This window comes from Vanacampus margaritifer, chromosome 2 (assembly GCF_051991255.1).
Source record: "Vanacampus margaritifer isolate UIUO_Vmar chromosome 2, RoL_Vmar_1.0, whole genome shotgun sequence".
Lineage (NCBI taxonomy): Eukaryota > Metazoa > Chordata > Actinopteri > Syngnathiformes > Syngnathidae > Vanacampus > Vanacampus margaritifer.
The window spans coordinates 21,203,968-21,224,040 of NC_135433.1; the positions used below are offsets into that span (position 1 = coordinate 21,203,968).

The window sequence follows — 20,073 nt, forward strand, 5'->3', positions numbered from 1 at the left end:
TGGGGTGTGAGTGTGCTGACATAACAAAAACACAAGATGTTTCAATATAGTTGTCCAATAAAAACTGGTTTGTTGGTTTAATTTTTCTTCTCGGCACAGGTGACAGGTCTGCACACGCATGAGTTAAGTAAAGATGCAACATAAGCACGAATCCGCAGGTGGCGCCAGCTCTTGACTCGGCTAAACTGACATTTTGAAATAATCCACTGCATTTATCTGCCATGACTTGAATTAATCCTTCTCCACATTTTCAAACAGTGATTACAGGCCATTAAGCCGTTTTGTGTTCGTAACTGCAAGCTAATGGTTCAAATTTAGGACGCTTGACGTCGAACAGCTTGTCGTGAAAAGAAGCAACATGACGTCAGCCCCCACATACCGCCGTCAGTCGTCATGGTAACGCACCAGCATACTAGCTGGGCTAGTGGTACTTTTACACAGTCTGGTGGCAAGGAACTCCCAACCGTTTAAAGTTGAGGCCATTAGCAGTGCTTTGGTGCTATCTCGTGGCTCGGGTAGGCAATTACAAGTCAACTGTCTATTTAAAAAAAAAAACAATCCTAGTTTAAAACCCCACTTTGAAACCCTCGCTGATCCTGGGGGTTTCCAGAGACCCCCAGTTTGAGAACCCCTAGGCTCAGATGTCACTGCAGGCCAGTCAATTATTCGAGATACACACGGACACTGACGAGAAAAGGGGGAGGGGGAAAACAACCCGTTATGTCAAGTGGCAACAGGTGTGTGCAAGTAATGTCGCATGGGCGGATTTGTAGCTATAAAACCGCCCCCCCATCAGCTAATGTCACGCAATAGAGTTCCTCTTCTGGAATGGCAACCTACTCCTGTTGGCCACAGCAACCAATGATGAAGGTCTTCATGCTACCCCTGGTCCTGCTGTGTTTGTGGCTTCTCCAGGAAGGCGCTCAAGCCTGCAGATGTGCACCAAGGCATCCGCAGCAGGTGTTTTGTCAAGCAGACGTTGGTAAGTTCAAACACAGTGCTTTTTTTTTTTTTTCTCCCAATGCTGTATTTGTGCTAGTTTGTTTGCAGTGTTGTGGTTTAAGGGTGCCTGTATAACTTTGTAACATGACCCCCTCATGTGCAAGTGTACTTATTTAAAAAAAAAATAAAAATATATAGCTGTGAAGGATACTTCTAAATTGTTTTTGTGTGTGAAGTGGCCATGTTGAGGAGAGGCAAAAGCACAGGTTTTGCTAATGACAAAATCAAAACTTTTACTTTTACTATGCTAAGTTGCTTCATCTTCAGCTCCAGTCCAGTTTTTGGCAATGACTTTAGTCTTGATTATAAATGGCAAGTTCCCTTGGAGTAGCAGGTGTTGATCATGACTAAGGCAAGCTTATCTTTTACTGTGCCATTTCAAATCATGTTCTAAAGTAGTTCATAACTAAACATGCATTTTTTTTTTTTTTTTTTTTAGCTTTTTGTTGGTTCTGACCAAGCCATTTCAAAATAAAATAACGCCCAGGGGTTGAAGTGCCCCCCACCCCTTAAGAAACTGGAGTACTTTAACTTTTTTCTTTTTCTTCCCTCAATCAGTTTCCCATCTACTTGGAAAAAAACATGACTTGAAAGAGGCTTTATGTTGGATTTTTTTTTTTTTTTGGCACATTCTGTGCATTGACCCAGTATTTTACGAGTATTGTTAAAATTCAAGTAAGGAGATGAAAGTATTGAAATCCAATGTCTTTAATTCTGGCCTCAAAAACCCTTCATAGATAAATCTTTAAGATGTCATTCTGTCTTTCTAGTCATCAAGGCGAAGGTTGTCAGCATGACTAGCGCACCGGGTGAAGTTGGTCTCAAACCAATTAAGTATGTCATCAAACAGACAAAGGTAAGGTTTACTACGTTCATGTATCTGCATGTATGCAAATTGGCCATAAAACAATCATGTTTTTGTGTGTTTTCTTTCAGATGTTCAAGGGCCCGAAAAAGAATTTCGATGCCATCTACACGGCATCCAGTTCTGCTGCATGTGGCGTTACTCTGACCACTGGCATTAAATATCTATTTATGGGTATTTAAGAAAAAAAAATCCCAAATGAAAACAATCTGGTCTGTGGTCAAACGGCCTCTCATAGCAAAATCAATGTTGTATGTTAAAAAAATAAAATAATTAACCTGTTTTGCATATGTAAACTAGCTTACCACTGGAACTCAACTAATTAATTGGACTTGTTTTTGACAAAAATAGATTGAAATCACAAGTTATAAAAAAAAAAAAATTCCTTTACTGCAATCCTATGAAACTTTTCAACATCGTACCAATGCTGTCAAGTTTTCATTAACCCCCCCCCCCCATGTCATTTTTCTCTTGTTCCAGCCGGACTGAACTCGGACGGCTCGTTGCACATCACATCATGCGACTTCCTTAAGCCATGGGATGACTTTAGTGCCTCGCAAAAGAAGCTGTTGAAGTGCTATGAGATGGGCTGCAATTGCAAGGTAGCAAAGCAAGGGATGGATTTAACATGCGCAATTTGTTTTCATGGAATAACGATTTAGCTCATCCGTTTCCTGGGTTTGTTCACAATGCCAGCCCGAAGGCAATCAATTAGTTGACAGCGGAGGATGACTCAGGACAAGATGGCAGTGCCCTGAGATTGTTAAATGGATGGAGTAATCTGCCCAATTTGTATTCCATAAATGCAATATTAATCAGCACACCATGTTTAGACTGGTGGGGCATTGAGTTCCCCTTTAACTCATGCATAGATGTGAACATGTCCACTAAATCCCCTGTGTAACCCTAACCTGCAGATCACACGATGCCCCAGCTCCACATGTGCCATGAGCAGCCCGACGGAATGCTTTTGGACCAACATTCTGATGGAGAAGTTGTACCAGCACTATGCTTGCTTCAAGAAGGGAAACGGTTCTTGTTCCTGGTACAAAAAGGACAATTCCATGAAAGTCAAAGGCCATTAACAAATAAAATGCAACCAAAAAATGTTTTTGTTTTTTCCCCTGTGGTGACTTTCTGACTAAACACACTTTAACTTGTGCTTAAAGTAAAGCCATTGGCTGCAACACTTTCTGGCTACTGCTCTTAATTTTCAGAGTAATTTCACATCCCATAATCAAAATCGGTTGATACATGAGTGATTGGGAGGATAAATGTAACTTTATAGGGACATTTACTCCCTTGTAATATGCACACAATGCTCCCTTTTAACTTTATGCTTCATAAATCGTCTATTTGAACTGCTTTTCTGCAGTTTAGCAATTCCTTATACAAAACAACTTTGGACAGATGAAATGTGAAAGGGTAACAATAATACTGGTTATCACAACCATCTTAACTTGGAGAGTGTGACACACAAAAATCACCATTTTTAACAATCCAAAAAAAACCAAGAGTGATGGGATATTTTCTTCATAGTAATTAAAACTTAAAAAAATAAAATAAAATTTTTTAGGAGTTATGGAATTCCAGCTGAGATGTTGCCATGGTTAATGAGGAATCTCAACAGATTGCAAGAGTGCTTTTGTACTGGACACAATCTACAGAACTTTATTTCTTTTTAAAGAAAATCCAATCATTGTCTCTCAAATGGCATGTGAATAAAATATTTAGCTTCCATCACTTATTGGATTTTAAAAAAATAACCAGGACTTTGGCCCTCCAGGACCGGAGTTTGACACCTATGTTGTAGACAATGTGTACGTATATATTTTTTTGTGTGTGTTTGTGTACCATATTAAAATACTGACGAAAATAACACTTGAAATCTAATGATGACTTTAACTTTTACACAGTATTGTATTCCTTTTATATCTGTCCATCTGTGCATCTCCTAAGTCAGGGGCGGGAAAACCCTCTTCCAACACAAGCTGATTCCAATCAACAGGATCGTTATCAGGCTTATGCAGAGCTTGCTGATGAGCTGATCATATATCAGCTGTGTTGGAGGGAAACATCCCAAACTTGCAGGACTCCGGACCTCAAGGACCGAGTTTGCCCAGACTTCTTTTCAAAGGCATTTTAAAAGGCAAAAATGACTACACACTTTGATGCTGACAGCCTGACACAGTTGCCGCTCTTACTGATAGTCCAGTTAATGATCAGCATTTAACCAGGCTTTCTCAAATGTGCTCTTTTAGTCCGCAAAATTACGTCATTTTGTCTCATAGCCCAAAATCTCACTTTTTCTCAAGAAGAAAATCCAGTTTGCTGCTATGCACACTTTAAATTTAAGGAGCAATTTTTTATTATTATTATTATTATTGGATATCCTACTGGAAATTATAACAATTTCCAGTCGGATATCCAATATCAAAATATATTCTAGCTAGCAGCAGCTCTACACTGGAGTCCGAAATGCCACAACAGGACACCCGAATAATTGCTGAAGGGGTCCCGAGAGACGGCTGATGTTGGTCCAACGACACAACTGGAAGTCCTCGCCATATATGTCGGGAATCAGAAATCCTCATCATCCAATTTACCAGTCGGGTGCCAGCAATAAGTTTTTATTTTTTTTAAATTGTTTTTATATAACTTGGCTGTGTGTGCAAACAGTCATTAGCGTGCGCAGGTGAAGTGACGTCACTCGTGGGCGGATTCTACAGCCATAAATAGGCCCTCATCAAGGTGTAGTTTCAGCAACAGCAACCAGTCCTTTGCACAGAGCACAGCTCCCCTTCCACACAACGCAAACCTTCGATTTCGACTCAGTTTTTCTTTTTGCTGTTGTTTGCTTAACGAATTAGATTTTGTCGGCCTGAGGTGCAACAATGAGCTGGATGGGAAAGAGTTTCATGCTGCCCGTGGTGCTGCTTTGCCTGTGGCGGCTCCAGCAAGAAGCACAAGCCTGCAGCTGTTTTGCGAGGCATCCGCAGCAGGCCTTTTGCCAAATGGACGTCGGTAAGTGGAATGGGACTTGAAGTTCTTTGGGGCTTCATGTGGTCAGTTTAACTTTTCTGAAATTTACATTGTTAGCAAGTCTAGTCTTTTTTTTAATTTTTAATTTTATTTTTTTCCCCTAATGACATCAGACTGTTTCTTTTTGTTTTGTTTTTACTTGGTTTTATTTAGGCCAAATTATCTTAACTACGACTTTTCTTTCACACACTATGTTTAAAAATATTTATTTATAAAAAGTACTTTAAAAAATAAATCAACTCCAGTGAGGATGCTTGGCTTAGAAAACAACTGCAGGTGTTGCTAATGACGTTAATTAAGGCACTCGTCTAGTTTGTGACAAAATGGCTGACAAAGTAACTTGAATTCATTTTGAGCATTAAGAACATATTTTAGCAAACTTTTTAAAGCAAGCAACTTCTCCTGGATGACAAGGTTACTTCAAGGATTATTTTAGGTGATGCCATTTTTGGTCCATTTCCTGTCTAATTTGTTTAAAAAACAGGAAAAGCCTGGTTGCAAAATGAGTCGTGTAGTGTTGTTGTTGTTTTGTTTTAAATGTATTTGTTTTAATGTCTATCATCTATATATCTTCTTTCTAGCTATCAAGGTGAAGGTGGTTGGGAAGTCTCGCTGTACCTCCCATCATATTACGTATGACATCAAACAGCTCAAGGTACGACTCGTATAATTTCTGCATGCAAATTCGACATATGTCTAACTTATTTATTTTCCAGATGTTCAAGGGCCCTAACAAGAATTTTGATTCCATCTACACTGCACCCAACTCTGCAGCATGTGGTGTTAATTTGGCCAATGGCACAGAATATCTCATCATAGGTGTGTATTTATTGCAGCTTCTGTTTATTTGGGCTAAAGTGATTCTGTCTTAACCCATATGTGGCGGTGGCGCGGCGTGAGGCCTGCTAGCTAATGGGGCTGGGAATCTTTGACTGTCTCATGATTCGATTCAGAATTTTGCGTCCATGATTCGATTCAGAATGATTTTAGATTAAAAAATATTTGATTGACAATGATTTCTGCTTCAATTCATAGATATGCAAACAATTGTCATGATCTACTCCAGTCTGACTCGCTAATGCTAATTAGCGCGCTACTCGTGGCACTTTTATCACTCAAAAGAACGACTATTCATACAAAACGCTTTAGGAATGTATACAGAGAAGCATCTTAACATCCTACACTGCAAAAAAAAAAAAAAAACTTTTATTGGAATAACTTGATCATGACATTTTGCTGTTATGTGGCTACAACTTAACAGTATATCAGAACAAGCAGAACCACACTGCCCCTAAGTGGCCAAATTGTGTACAACATAAACAGTGCTTCCAGTAAAGGCACACGCAAACGAGGGCAAGACAGTATAAAATAATAGAAATGAAATCGATTTTAAATGAGAATCGCGATCCTTATGAGAATTGTTTTTTTTTTGGGGCACAAGCCTACTAGCTAGCTTGCTATGTGCCACTGCCTTCAGCTGTGTGTGGGTCCACACAACAGACACTTCAGGGAACCTGAACAGTTAATCAAAGACGGCAGCAGACATTAACATTGAGGTGACAGCTGGATTTTAGTGTGACGCGTTTTTCAGCGCGTTGGCACGCCCACAGCATCCGATAACAGAAGTCCATTTCATTAACTCTTTCACTGCCAGACGTTTTCAGAACGGGATGTCGCCAGTGCCAGCCGATTTAAGCATTTTGACTGTTCTTTCAAGGTCCACAGAACATGTTGTTTGGACGATGGAAACACACATACTACCAAATGAAAGATTGGACTCTCATCTTTCATCAGGAAAAAAAGTGTGTTTCTACCTTATTCCATTCTTCAGTAATCAACAATAGAAAATGGTTACTTTCACCGAAATTCTCTGTTTTGAAACAAAAAGCGGAGAAAACAAGCTTTTTGTGAAACGATGTTATTTCATGCACTCTTGTGAATTGTACACTTCTTTTTGTCCATGAATGATGCCACAAACACCTAAATAGTGCTTTACTTCTGTAAAACGCTTTCACCAACAATGAAAAAGTGTTTTTAAGTTTGCAAAATACGTTTATTTCCGTTCAACAGTGTAACAATTTGACAAAACAATTTATAATTTGCAACTGTGGTACTATTTACAATTATGTGGATGTTTCAAATACAGTTTTTCTTTTTGTAACGCTCTCCTGCGTGCAAGGAGAGGGAGCAGGATTCACACAACAGATTAGTTTCACTTTCGCTTTGTCCGTTTCGCGTGCAGACGTTACACTTTCTTGACGGCCTTTTTTTCCGGGGAATAAATAGCAAGTAGCAGACTGTACACACTCCTCCGATGACTATGCATTGGACTCGGGGCACTCTTCGTCGTCCGCCTGAGCGTTGTGCTCCGTGTTTTCCGGTGTCAGCATCGCTAGCCCGTGAACCTTTATAACGTCGTCATAGCCGCCGCGTCAGCACTTCCAACTTCGCCGTCAACCTCGGAGTCACCACCATCATCATCATCGATGATGATCATCGTCTTTATCAATGTGCTCTTTATCGTTGGTCGATGTCTTTGAAAAAAACGGCTCGACCGTGAGCTGCTTGCAATCGGCCGCCATTATGGCTTCTTCAGCCAATGTCCCCTCAACACTCTAGCCCCGCCTCACGTCTTCTACTGACGCCCACCCAATCTTGTCAAGAGAGTCATCGCTTCCCTCTAGGGGCCAAAAATAGTCATTAGGCACAACAGACTTGCTGGAAACTTTCACCACAGATGCGGAAGGGTTCCCTCTACCCGTTTCCCCAAATTTTTTTTTAAAAAATTGGATGACGTCTTAACGTCATTGGCGGCCCTCCGTAGGTTTTTACTTGACGTCTTTTAACGTCAGTGGCAGTGAAAGAGTTAAGAGCCTCATTTTTTTTATATGTAGCACCAAATATGGGCAAGCTCGTGCTCCATCTGCACACCGTTTTATAACATTCTTTACTGCCTATGACAGTTTTTTTTTTTGTTCTTTTGAGAGTCAATTTTACAGGCGCACTTTAGATTTTACCAAGTGTCCCCTCATTACCTCTCCTGTTATCTTCCGCCATTACAGGCAGACAGGATTCCAACAATACGCTGTACGTCACCATGTGCGACTTCCTTCAGCCGTGGGAGGACTTGACCTCCATGCAAAAGAAAGGTCTGCTAAAGCATTATCAAACTGGCTGCGACTGCAAGGTAGGAGAGCCGAGCATGAATTTGAGATTGGGGGATGTATTCAGTAATGGTCACTAATTAATGTAGTCTCAGTCACTTGTCTGATTGATCAAATTAAACACATAGTTTGTTCTTTTGCTAACCAAAATGGCAGCACTTGATGCAAGTCAATCTCTGAATTAAGTGTGGGGATGTATCACATGTGGTGAAATGTGTGCAGTATTGACTAACAAATATTGGCTTCTGATTAGTCATGTTACAGTGTTGGTTAAATTGCTGTCCTGGCGCCTGCAGATCACACATTGCACGTCCGCCCCGTGCGGCAGCAGCCCGGCCGAGTGCTTGTGGGCAGACTTTCTGATGGAGAAGGTGTACAAACACTTTGCTTGCCTCAAGAGAAGCGACGGCTCATGTGCTTGGTACAGAGGGGGCTCCTAACACCACGTGACAATAATAATAATAATAAAAATAAAAGACACAAGAAAAATCAATGCAGTGTGTATTATATGGTGACAATTCTGTACTTTCGCACAATTTTGTACTAAGGGAACGTATACATACACTTTGAGCCAACGTGAGCTGGCATCCTAACTTATGTCATTTTTTGGGGGGGTGGGGGAGAAATTGAAGTTTTTCTTTTTTGATAACCTGTAGGTGACAAGCCACTCTTGTGACTGTTTTCTTTTTTTGTATGTGCAGGTGTGTGTGCTCATTAATTCACCTAAAACCTATTAAAAATCCCATACCGTTCACCGAAACCAAATACTTCAGAGGTGTGAAGTTGTCAGGAGACCCGAGGAAGGATCAAGGAAAGTGAAATTCAGCACCGACCAGACATCACCTACCATCCACCGGGTTACCAACCAGTCTTTCACCAACCCCAGAAACATCTAAATTACAAAAAATTAGGGAGACCTCAAAAGACTAAAGGAAGGATAGATGTACACAAGTGTTTTGATCTATAGCTTGTTGTGAAGTGAGTTGAGCAACAACAAACTGTGTTCATATCTCAAGTTTGCACTTGCAAATCAAAGCAAAAATAATAATTCTGTCCGATTGACGGCTCGTATCATCAAAGCCCAAAGTCGAGTCACTCACCACACCAGTGCATGTCGTAAAATAAAAATAAAAACGTTTTAGCTAGTGGTTACATTACATACAGCACAGAAAATCCTTGAACACAGTTATCGAAAAATAGACAACACAGGAATGCCATTTGTTTATTGATTTAAAAAAAAAAAAAAGGACAGGCCAATGTTGGGCGCTAATGTGGGGGTGGGAGTGTGATCATCCTTGTACGCTTCAGATGTACTCTGGTCTCACGACAAAGCGGTACACGTACTTTTCATCGGGACACGGGTAGGCCGGAACTTTGGTCCCGTTGACGGCAACGTACGCCATGTCATTCTTGAACTGCTGAACCTGACACACGTACTTATCCTGACACATGACGATGAGCTGGTTACGGTAGACGATGTTGTCTTGATGGATGTAGTTTTGGCGAACTAGCCCCGCTGCCGGGATCGACTCACAAATCCAACCTCGAGCAGAACACCCACTTTGGGTCTTGAAGATTAACGCCTCCCAATTCACAAGGTCGACCTTATTAAAAAGCATGCTTCCGTGGCGACGTGTGCTGAAGATTTCGGATAAAGTTTCTTGCATTGGAATTTCATATGGCATGTACATACCGAAGTGCGGATTTCCCCTTCTGCGTAAATTTCCATATCCATGTCCAGTTGGTTTTCTTATAGCGTTAATCATCACGCTCCACGGCTCGGCGGTATACATCCTGGGCCGGTACTGCTCATCTCGGCTGAAATTTGGGCGAGAGGCAAACTCGCTGAAGAGCAGCACGTTAAACTGCAACGCTTTCAACATCTTCTCCTGATACACGTTCTTATGAATGGCATAAAGGGAGGAGTTAACCTCCAGCTCGTACAGCTTCTCCGCAGGGATCATCGGGAAGCGGACGCGGCCAAGTAGCTCAGCCTGGGCTTCCAACGTGGACCCGTTGCCCGTCTCCTCTATCAGGCTCTCCACGGTCTGAAGCACAAAATATTCATCTGGCACCACCAGATCCGAACGGGACAGGAGCACCTCGAGGACTTCCCAGGAGAGGCTGAGCCAAGACGGGGACTGAGTAAGCTTGTGGAAATTCCAGGCCAGATACTGCATGCAGTTCTCCCGCAGGATGTGGTCTCCATTTTGTGTGGCATACTGAAGGAGCGACAACTGGGTTTGAAAAGAAGAATCATCTGGGAGGATTTGGGTGAACAGGCGACCTATGACGTCTCTCAGTTGCTTCAGCTCAAAATGGGACGCCATCTGGTGGAGGCATTGTGCAGAGGAGACGCTCACGTCCATTTTGCGGGTGTATAGGTATCTTCAAGGGGGGAAAAAAACAAAACATTCATTTTTGGGGAACAAACCTATTAGTAACACATTTGTTTCAAGGTAGGCTACAGTGGTGCCTTGAGATACAAGTTGAATTTGTTCTGTTCATTGAATGAGGAGACACAACAACAAAAACATACAGTAATGGCATAAAATTATAAACTTTTTGTGCTACTCTTTCTGGTGTGCCCGTAATTGCCACTTGGGGGCAGTATAAGCCAAACAGACAAACGGTTACTGTTGACTCGTCTCAACTCCTCTACATGCTATTGAGTGTTAGCATTGAGTTAGCAGACAAAGGCTAAGCAGGTGGTTGCTTTAACGAGACAATGTTGTAATTCTCCTTGATTTCTGTCTAGTTTATTACTACTCCTAATTGAAGTGCAGTTTCAAACAGTTTGAGGCCACATTTTGGAAAGAACTGTTCACTATTTGCCAAAGTGGTGCTTATTGACAATGTGAATTGTGTTGAGTTCACTGCCACCATAAAGCGCCCTATTCCAAGTCAAAGTAAAAACATTGGCCAAGCGACAGCTCGTATCTTAAAAAACTATGTCGGGTCACTCATATCACAAGGCACAACTGCATGAAGTTGAATTGGGAATTTGCGGTGGGGTTTAGTGTACCTAACAAAGGAGTTGACATAAGGCTGACAAGCCAGGCTAACGTTGACCATCACCCCCTCCGACATGTTGAAGTGGGGGAATTGTGAGAGGATGACTTGGTGCGCACAAATGGTGCTCGCCAGGGTCTCCTTGTCACCTTTGTTACCCGTGGCGCTTTGGACCACAATCAGGAAGTCGCAACCTCTTCCACTGTCGAACAGGCTGCCCAGATCATCTGACAGGCTGATACTGTGGTCAAGCGAATGTGAGAAATTCCAGATGGTTCCATTTGTGTCATCTGGAATCACGGAGAGCAATTAGTGACCAGAGCTTTTCTTTTTTTTTTAATTCTCACAAATTCTTACTTGATGATTGACAGATAACGCCGACGTCCTCTTTGTGGGTGCAGTCGGTTACTCCCCAGTTCGCCATACTGCAAGCAAGCAGACTCTTTTCTGTGCCGTCACATTTGATGTCATCCAGCCAAATAGGACCTGATGCTACGGTGAGCAGATCATGTGTGACAAGAAAGGAGGATTGCAGTGCAGTACATTTCTCAAATATCGTCGTATATGAGACTTGCATTTGACGTGTTTTCTTTTTTTCAGACCTTCTAAAACAGTTGTAAAATTTATGAAGCGTGCAGCAATTTAAAAATAAGTTGTTTTTTTCTTTTCAATCTGTGGGCTCGCCCCCAAACCCTTGTGAGGAATAAACGGTTAAGAAAATGGATGTATGGATGTGGGGCTCGTTGTTCAATACCAGAGACTTGATTTACTTCCCCTTCTGGTGGACAAATAAAGGAATTACACTACAGTACCTTGTCCATAGTTCTTCCCAATGACAACTGATTTGGCTCCGGGGAAGTCGAGTTGTCGACACACCACTTGAGCCTCTGCCATGTCCCAGCCATCATCGCACACGGTTCCCCACTGACCATCGTGGTAGACCTCCACGCGACCCTCCCAGGGGCTCTCAGAGCCGGAGAGTCTCATGGCGCCTTCACGAGCCACTGGAGTTTGATCTGTTAAGCACATTTGGTAGACATCTTCAGACAGTTGCATTAGGCGGTGCACTGCAAGATCAAGTAAATACTGCACAACTATCATCAACATTGATAACTTAAAAAAAAAAATAATAATAATATTAATTACAATTGTTCATGTAATAAAATATATTTTCATGACCGCTGTTTTGTGCCTTACTTTTTCTTACGAACTACGAATTAGTCAGTGATGCCAATAACGCATAACTCATGAATAGCTGCCATTTCGGATAATTATTAATTTAACGCGTTACTACAGTATATCTAACATAATGGCCTACTCTAATTTAAGTTACATCTCCATGTGTTACTTTGTGACAAAACATAGGTGGCAAAATGTACCGCTGTAGAGTGTCAATCTTCATCGTCTATCTTTGACAACAGTGGCAAGTGAACATTTTCAGCACGTTGACGTCTCATGTGTACTACAGACCAAGGCAGGAAGTAGCGACGTTCGTGTTTTCAAACTGGAAATACAGTCCTTGTGTTGAGTTTGTGACAGGTAAAGATAAAAATGGTATTTTCCTTCTCCACCAGAGGGCGAAACGAAAATGTGGAATACTAGTTTTGTTCGTATAAACGGTCAGGGGTTGTGTACAGTCTGAGAAGAGAACAGCACATTGTGAGCTGAGATGAGTGCCAGTTATCTGTTTTGCAAAACCCAAAGTAAAATGTTTCAACTTCATATATTTTGAAACAGGCGTCGTATATAGACAAATTCTAGCAGCAAATCATGTGGTCTCGTTAGAGGAGAGATTAAGGCAACTTGCCGTGCCTCAGTCACTGCTCTCTTTTAAGCTAACTTTAAACTAGAGAAAGTATTAGCCAACATGGCAGTTTGGGGCAACTTGTCTCGGTCATTTTGGGGTCTGTTGTCACCTCTGCAACTCTGTTTAGGTATGGCAGAATTGTTCTTCAGACAAACTTTTATTTCCATATTACGGGCCCTGTTTTATCAAGAGTTAAACTATAATTATGTTATTTTAAGTCATTTCACTTTTTACAGTCTTATAATTAAAACCAATTATGTTTTTATTTTAAATTATGACTCTTGATAAAAGGTCGAAGGCTGCATTTATTGCACAGTCACACCTACTTCAAATCGTGTTATTTTACTTTATTTATAGTGTTATTTGTCCTCCTCATTGAAATCAAGAATGATTTTTTTTTAATTATATATAATATAATTATTATTTGATATTTTTTACACAAAAAATATGTTAAGTCAAAAATTTATTATTTTTAATTTTGTAAATAACACTTTATCCTTAATGATTCCAGTAAAAATGCACTACCAATAAAGTATTGGCAAAACCAGCCGCCATTTTTATGTTAAGTCGGGTTATTGGCATTTGCTGAAAATAACTAATAAAAGCCATTTAGTTACTTTAAAAAAATATGTAATCAGTAAAGTAACTTTTAAAACAAGTAACTTACTAGCTAGTAAAGTACGTTACTTTTTAAGGGATTTGTGTGTGGTCATTTTATTAACATAATGGCATACCGTGCATTTATTGCTCACGGTCTACGCATACATCTTGACTTGTCCTGGTGTGTTGATCTCGTTTTTCCTCTGTCCATTTCTGCAGCTCTTACTCTTTACATCTTAAAGAGTTTTTTTTTTGTTTGTTTTAAACAAATGTTACCAACGTCATTATTTTTGGCCTAAAAATACATTCACATGGTCTATTGCCTCTCTGCCATCCTTCTGAAAATCAAGCACTTATTTCATGACACTGATATCGATCATTGCCAAAACTAACATCAGTATCAAATTCCAGCACCGATGGGGTTGCAATACACAAGCTGTGCATTTGTTTGGTTCAACTTACTGAGGAAGTCAAAGTCAAAAGCACTTGCAGAGATGCTGAAAAGCAGCAGAATCCGCAGAGTGGGGAAGTTTCGACGCGGCAGCATTTTCGATCCTTAGTGTAGAAATCTAATACAGAAAAGCGATACCAAGAGAAAAATCTTAAGAGTGACAACAAAACTTATTATCATGTTATAAAACATTCAATTGAATAACAAATTATAGCTACTGTGGCAAAACTCAAGCAAGGTGAAGCAGTCGCGCTGTAGTTACTTCACTCAATCTCTCACATTTCAAATGTATGGGGGCCACTGGGGGGTGTTTTCATAGCGTTGAATGAATTCAGCTTTTCCGGTCAAGCGGGCTTCATTACCTTGGTCTCAAAAAACTAGCTCGGATGGTTCTGGTCAGACTACAATTGTCTAAGTATGGTAGAGGCTTGACAGGTTTGTTGTGCACACTACACACTCGGAGAAAAAAAACTACTTTCAAGAACAAATGACACTAAAATGTCGATTTTCAAATTTAAATGTAGCCAAGCAAGTCCAAGGTACTAATTGGCCACTGTGTCGTGTGACTTGATTTCCCCACGGCTGGCAAATGGTACGTTATTTAAAATCATATTACCTGCTCCCGTGTGTGTCTTGTATCTTCAGAGTGAACTTCTGTGCTTCTCCTTCCCAACGTCCGCAACAGCAGCTCACTGCAGCTTTCCTCAAGTTTCTCTTGGCTGGAAAAAAGGATGTTGCACAACTGTTGCCTGCGCAAACAAGTCTCAAGGACATAGTTTCGTTTCCTAAGAAAGAGAAACACTCAGAACGTGACCCCAGAAAGACAAATGAGCTTGTTAATACATTGCAACGCCGTGTCCAGAATGACGACGTTTAATGGCGGACTAAAGACTGTACAGTATGTGCTGGAGAACTAAACAGTCGTATAATCATCAGTTTCTTGTACATTCATTCTCAATGGAAGACAGTGCAGTCCTGGAGCGGCGGTCTCTCCCGCCACTGCTACGATTTGCTAAGCTGCTGCTGCATTGTTGTCGATGCATCACAACAAGGCGGCAAAAGTGACAAGATTGTAAACAACACAGAAGCACAGTGCAGCGACTCCTCATACTCAATATGAATCCACGTATTAGTCCTCCTTTCCATTTTCAATCGAAAAACGAATAAGTGACCGATTAGTTACAACCTTTTTTTTTTAAGCATAAAATGCCAGATTTTTGTTTGATTTCATATTTCAAACTCAGATCAAGACTACAAAATGGAAAAATAGGCATCAGGACCGCTATGATAGGCTAACACTAGTGATGTTAATCATGTAAAGGTGGTTGGTTTTTGTGTTTAAGCTTGAACAACGATTCTCAAAGTGTGGTAAGTACACGAGTAAGTGTAAAAGGAGGATAGCTGCATCATTTGAGCTTTTACTGTGGCAGCTAACAAGCTAATGTATATTTGCACATGCTAATGGCCAAACTTCCGCATCACATAAACCAGACCAAATTCAAACCATTGGCCTGTTTTTGCCTGTTATACTTTTGATCTGAGCTTGACATAAAAAAAAATAGGGATTGTCTTTTTTGTGAGTTCAATTAAAATGATCACCTTTCTAATATAATGTCTGAAATCACCTCTGAAAATCGACATTTTAAGCATTTGTACCCTAGAAATCAAATTATTAATAAATATACATTTAATATTTGGCTGAGGGTTTTTTTCTAAGAAAAAAAGGTAAAAAAAAAACTTGGCCCATTATTTTAGGAAGGTGATGATAAACAGCTCTGGAAGAAAAACTTAAGACCTCCCTTTAAAACAAAACAGAAAACTCCTTTTTTGGTATTACAAATTTTCTACAAATAAATTCTCAAAATGACAAGTTCAACATGTTCGTGTTTGGGAGTTGCTGTGAGTTGTTTCTGAAATAAAACAAAACTATTCCTTTTACTCAGATGTGCTATGAACGTCTGAATAACAAAATTACAAAAACTGGTCATTTTGCAGTGGCCTCAATTTTTTCCAGAGCTGTATACAAGTCAACAATTGAAAATCAAAAGAAGGAATAATAAATAGTTTTAGATGAACTCCAAGCCTTCATATTTGACGTCGCCAATCTTCGTCTCTGGTAGCAGAATGCGTCCGTCCAGCGTGAACGCCGTGATGTAGGTGGCGATCTTCCCTGCGTCTTCCTCCGACTTGAGCGCCAGGATGATCTGATCGTCCGTGTTGGGCACGAATTTAAAGGAGGAGAAGCCGTGCGTGAGATCGAGCGGGCCCACCCGGCTCGCCGTGATGTCGGCGAAGTCCGGTGAGCAGCTCAGGACCAGGTTGGTGCCACGCCGCTCATCCGCCGTTTCCTCGTAGCGCTCCGTGCTGGCGCGGCGCGGCAGGAAGAACCAGCGCTGCAGCGTGTCGCTCCACGCCGCCGATTCGTGAATGAGGTAACCTACGGAGGGGTGGGGGGGATCACATGTGATTTTCAAAGAAGAGAGATGACCTACAGTAAGTAGAGTGAAGTGAACTTTTGCAACTTTCTGACCTGGGGGTTGAATTCCTGCGGCCTCCTTGAGCGACTTGTACATCGGGACCCAGTTGTGGTGCTCCACGTCCCCACGGAAGCCCACCACTTTCACCCACTCGGGGTTGTTGTTGACGAACTCGCCCGACGTGGTGGTCCACTCCTTGCCCAGACCGCCCACGTAAAGGTGCTCGTCCTTCACCGCCAACCACTCGGCTTTGAAACCTGCCAGCAGAAGATATTACACTGTGGAAAAAGCGGAATTGCAATAGATAAAACGATGAGCTGCTTAAACAGTTAAATAGGTGGAAAGTATTTCCACTGGAGCCCGGCCGGCACCGCACCGTGCCAAGCCAGCGCGGTGTTGTCGAGCGTTTCCATTACAGCTGACCGTGTTGGAAGTGGACCGTGCAAAGCTGCTCGTGGCCCTCACGCCTACGTTTTTTCTTCTTCTGCGTTTCGCTTTTCAGCCAAGCATTTTTCATTTTCATTTCGGCGCATCCCCAATCCACAGCGGCAGGCCCCATAGTATCATGATAATGCGTTAAGGTAATAGGCAATGTCGGAATAAACCAATAGTATGAATTTGTGGCAAAATATGAAACTGACTATTCGGACATGGTGTTTCTGCCCAACAGCGACGATACAGAGACAATCACTCACTAATGGAAAAGCAAAGAAAGCGCCAACCTTTGGCCACGTTGCCATCGCCATCAGGTAAGATGAGCCAAGGCACCACCTTGCTGCCGTCGATGCCGTAGACGATGCCCGTCCTGTCGTCGACGCTGTACAGCTTCCCGTTGAACACCACCAGCTCCGACAGCTCCATGCCCCGCCCCTTCTCGGCCAGGTGGCTCTGCAGCATCGTCCTTTCCGCGTCCCACTCCACCGACACGCTGTCGCCGCTCTGCGACACCAGGAGGTACCCGCGCCGCATGTAGCTGAACCACGACAGCGACGTCTCGCCACGAGAGTTCGTGTCCAGGTCGGCGATGATGGCGATGCGGTAGCGCATGCCCTGCGGCGTGCGCTCGGCCGGGCTGAGCGGGTAGGTGTCGTTGTAGCCGGTGGCGGCCCGCGGCGGCTGGTGGTGGTCCGCCCTCCAGCTCTCCGAGGCGTAGACGCGGGGGTGCAGGCCCGCGCTTAAGTGCATGAAGAGCAGCAGCACCACGGCCAGCGAGACGGCCGCCACCACGATGGGCCGCCACTTGAGGCGGAAGCGAGGGTCGGTGGCGTTGGCCATGGTCGCCAGCATGGGGAGACCCCCGACAGAGATGCGCAGACCGGTCATGGGCGGCTCATTGTGCTCCAGTCGGCCGTAGGCTGCAGATGCAGTCATAGGGGACGAAAGCCGGGAGCGACCTGAAGAAAACGAGTCCGAGTAAGGAGGCGGCTTTACACTGCAGTCAACCACTTCCGAGGCGTGCTTTGTAATCAAAGTCATACCTTCATGTTTTCTCACACTTTTTGTTGTTGTTGCTATTTTACAAACAATCCACAAATGCTTATGGGAAAAAAGCAATTGTTGTAAAGGAAGTATGCAAAGTGACACATGACAAAGCGTTTCCATGTATTTCCATGCGTTTCCATGTATGTTGGAAAATTCATTAGAAATGATCAAAATTGGGGAGTTGATAGTTTGATGATGATTATGTTTAATTCAGAGATAATTATAAATATTTTGGGCAGGGTGTCAATTATTTCCTTTTTTTCACTATTCACAGCAGGGCTCAGTTCCAATCCACTAGAGATGAGATCGATTAGATCGATTGGATGGACGGATAGATACATAAAAATAAAAACAATGTAAGCCTACCTAACTGATTTGTTCTCCAACGTTTTGGATTACAGGTTTGGTCACAGTAAAAATGCAATTCTTGAATCAAGGTTACACAGTAGTTTGATAACTCGTTTTGTTAAGTTAAATTGTTGAATACTAATTAAAATGTTATCATTTGCTCCCAAAAACGTATAAATACATTCCATTTTAAATATTGCCATGCTCCCAAAGACGTATTTAGATTTGTGAATAATAATGAAACCTAGCTATATTCTAATGCTAATTGCTGCAAAACGGAAACAGGAAATGGAATCTCAGGGGAAAAAAACTTAAAGGAAAAAAAAAAGGAAATGCCAGAAGTGAAAAAAAAAAAACAGAAACAAAAAAAAACAGCATGTCGTCATCCTTTTAAGGCCATAATGCCAGCCCTAATCAGAAAGTGTGAACATTCAGAATGTTGGCGATAGTGTTGTTCTGATACCCGATATTGCATTAAAACAGTTGTATCGGCATCGGCGAGTACTAATCGGCCGATGCCATCATTTCTGACACTAATATTGGACTTTGGATGCAGCATCTTGCGTCTTGCCCGTGCACGACTTTCATTGATGCGATGTGTTCACTGCATGCCGAGCCAAGATATCCTATTGGCCCTTGAATCTCTTAACCAATGGCAGGGCAACTTTTTTATGTTGAGAAAAAAAGACCTAGGTAGCGGATGTCGATACCGCAAGACTGGGTATCACAATCGGTCCAAAAAACAACGGAACGTCACTAGTTTGCGGCCATGTTTTGAAAAGTGCAAGTGGCAGCTACATACTGCTGCAGTTGGTGTGTAATCTTTTCCCAATATTAGCACATAGCCAACATTCTTGGCAGAACTTATGCAACTAGTACCTATTTGTTAGTTAGTAGGGGTGTTGGAAAAAATCGATTCGGCAATATATCGCCACATCGATTCAATATGCCGCAGAATCAATTTTTAAACATCAACTTTTTATGGGAATATTCAACAAAACGTCTTACTTAAGGTTAGGATTCACATATTAAGCATGATGCAAGAATGTTATATTAATGGAACATTAAGCCTTAATATTTTATTTCAGTGCTGTTCAAACATGAAACAGACTGCAACCTGTTTGTTAAATGCAGTGACTCAGTAAGAAGCCTGAACTTTCAGATCAATAAATACATTTTCATACAAATCTTACAGTGTACATGTACAAGTTTACTGATTAGTATTTTCTAACTTTTAGTAAAATAAAGATAAAAATATTGCAATAATCAATTTATACATTCGTATCGGGATTAATCGGTATCGAATCGAATCGTGATACGAATCGAATCGCCAGGTACTAGGCAATTCACACCCCTAGTAGTTAGGCAAGTCAAAATTAAACAAACGAAAGCCATTGTTTGGACCTGAAAGTCGAATAAAATTCTAGTTGCTCTGACTTTGTAGGTACACTCAGGGTCAACATTGACAAGCGGCTAATAACACAAACAACATGTTTCAAGCGCAACAGTCATCTCATCTTAACGTGACCTAACCTTCCCCATAGATAACAACCAAGTCATATTCATTTATTGCAATAGGTAACGAAAGCGTCTACTCACACTTGGTTCCCCACTTGGATTAAAGATCACACCCTTCAGTTTAGATGTGATGTTGAGGTTAGTATTGAAAGACAAGTTGATCAGGAAGTACAAGGTTGACCGGCGGCAAGTGAATGCAATTAACGCATTCAAACTTTGACAAGTCAAAAACAAACCACACCTTCTCTCAACACTCCAAAAAAGCCCCCCAAAAAAGCAGAACAGGAGAGTATGTCCTTTGAACT

The 20,073-nt window shown here is 41.8% G+C and overlaps 4 protein-coding genes across 5 annotated transcripts in view; 2 read left to right on the forward strand and 2 right to left on the reverse strand.

Moving 5' to 3' along the window:
• Positions 1 to 795: 795 nt before the first annotated feature.
• Positions 796 to 2,976, forward strand: LOC144043949 (metalloproteinase inhibitor 2-like). The gene is made up of 5 exons (XM_077558064.1): positions 796 to 982; positions 1,773 to 1,858; positions 1,939 to 2,041; positions 2,348 to 2,469; positions 2,785 to 2,976. Exons 1-5 carry the CDS (start codon positions 829 to 831, stop codon positions 2,950 to 2,952), a joined length of 633 nt encoding a protein of 210 aa, XP_077414190.1. The 5' UTR covers positions 796 to 828; the 3' UTR covers positions 2,953 to 2,976.
• A 1,640-nt stretch (positions 2,977 to 4,616) lies between these two features.
• Positions 4,617 to 8,566, forward strand: LOC144042872 (metalloproteinase inhibitor 2-like). Its single transcript, XM_077555907.1, has 5 exons — positions 4,617 to 4,891; positions 5,491 to 5,564; positions 5,626 to 5,728; positions 7,972 to 8,096; positions 8,370 to 8,566. The coding sequence occupies exons 1-5, from the start codon at positions 4,762 to 4,764 to the stop codon at positions 8,511 to 8,513; spliced, it is 576 nt and encodes a 191-aa protein (XP_077412033.1). The 5' UTR covers positions 4,617 to 4,761; the 3' UTR covers positions 8,514 to 8,566.
• A 715-nt stretch (positions 8,567 to 9,281) lies between these two features.
• LOC144042869 (galectin-3-binding protein A-like) lies at positions 9,282 to 14,709 on the reverse strand. 2 transcript variants are annotated; one of them, XM_077555902.1, is made up of 6 exons: positions 14,560 to 14,709; positions 13,955 to 14,061; positions 11,898 to 12,101; positions 11,443 to 11,577; positions 11,099 to 11,375; positions 9,282 to 10,461 (listed from the first exon to the last, which is right to left on the reverse strand). In XM_077555902.1, the coding sequence occupies exons 2-6, from the start codon at positions 14,037 to 14,039 to the stop codon at positions 9,378 to 9,380; spliced, it is 1,785 nt and encodes a 594-aa protein (XP_077412028.1). In that variant the 5' UTR covers positions 14,040 to 14,061; positions 14,560 to 14,709; the 3' UTR covers positions 9,282 to 9,377. The 2 variants fall into 2 exon arrangements, with proteins under 2 accessions (XP_077412028.1, XP_077412029.1); XM_077555903.1 differs by lacking the exon at positions 13,955 to 14,061 and having other exon boundaries at positions 14,560 to 14,690.
• Positions 14,710 to 14,783: 74 nt separating this feature from the next.
• cant1a (calcium activated nucleotidase 1a) overlaps positions 14,784 to 20,073 on the reverse strand; it is an 11,217-nt gene continuing 5,927 nt past the window's right edge. The window contains exons 2-4 of the mRNA XM_077555904.1: positions 17,143 to 17,814; positions 16,474 to 16,677; positions 14,784 to 16,380 (exon numbers count right to left, since the gene is read on the reverse strand). Of these exons, the coding sequence (XP_077412030.1) occupies positions 16,010 to 16,380; positions 16,474 to 16,677; positions 17,143 to 17,791 (1,224 nt within the window). The 5' untranslated portion in view covers positions 17,792 to 17,814 and the 3' untranslated portion in view covers positions 14,784 to 16,009. The remainder of the gene's footprint in view (positions 16,381 to 16,473; positions 16,678 to 17,142; positions 17,815 to 20,073) is intronic.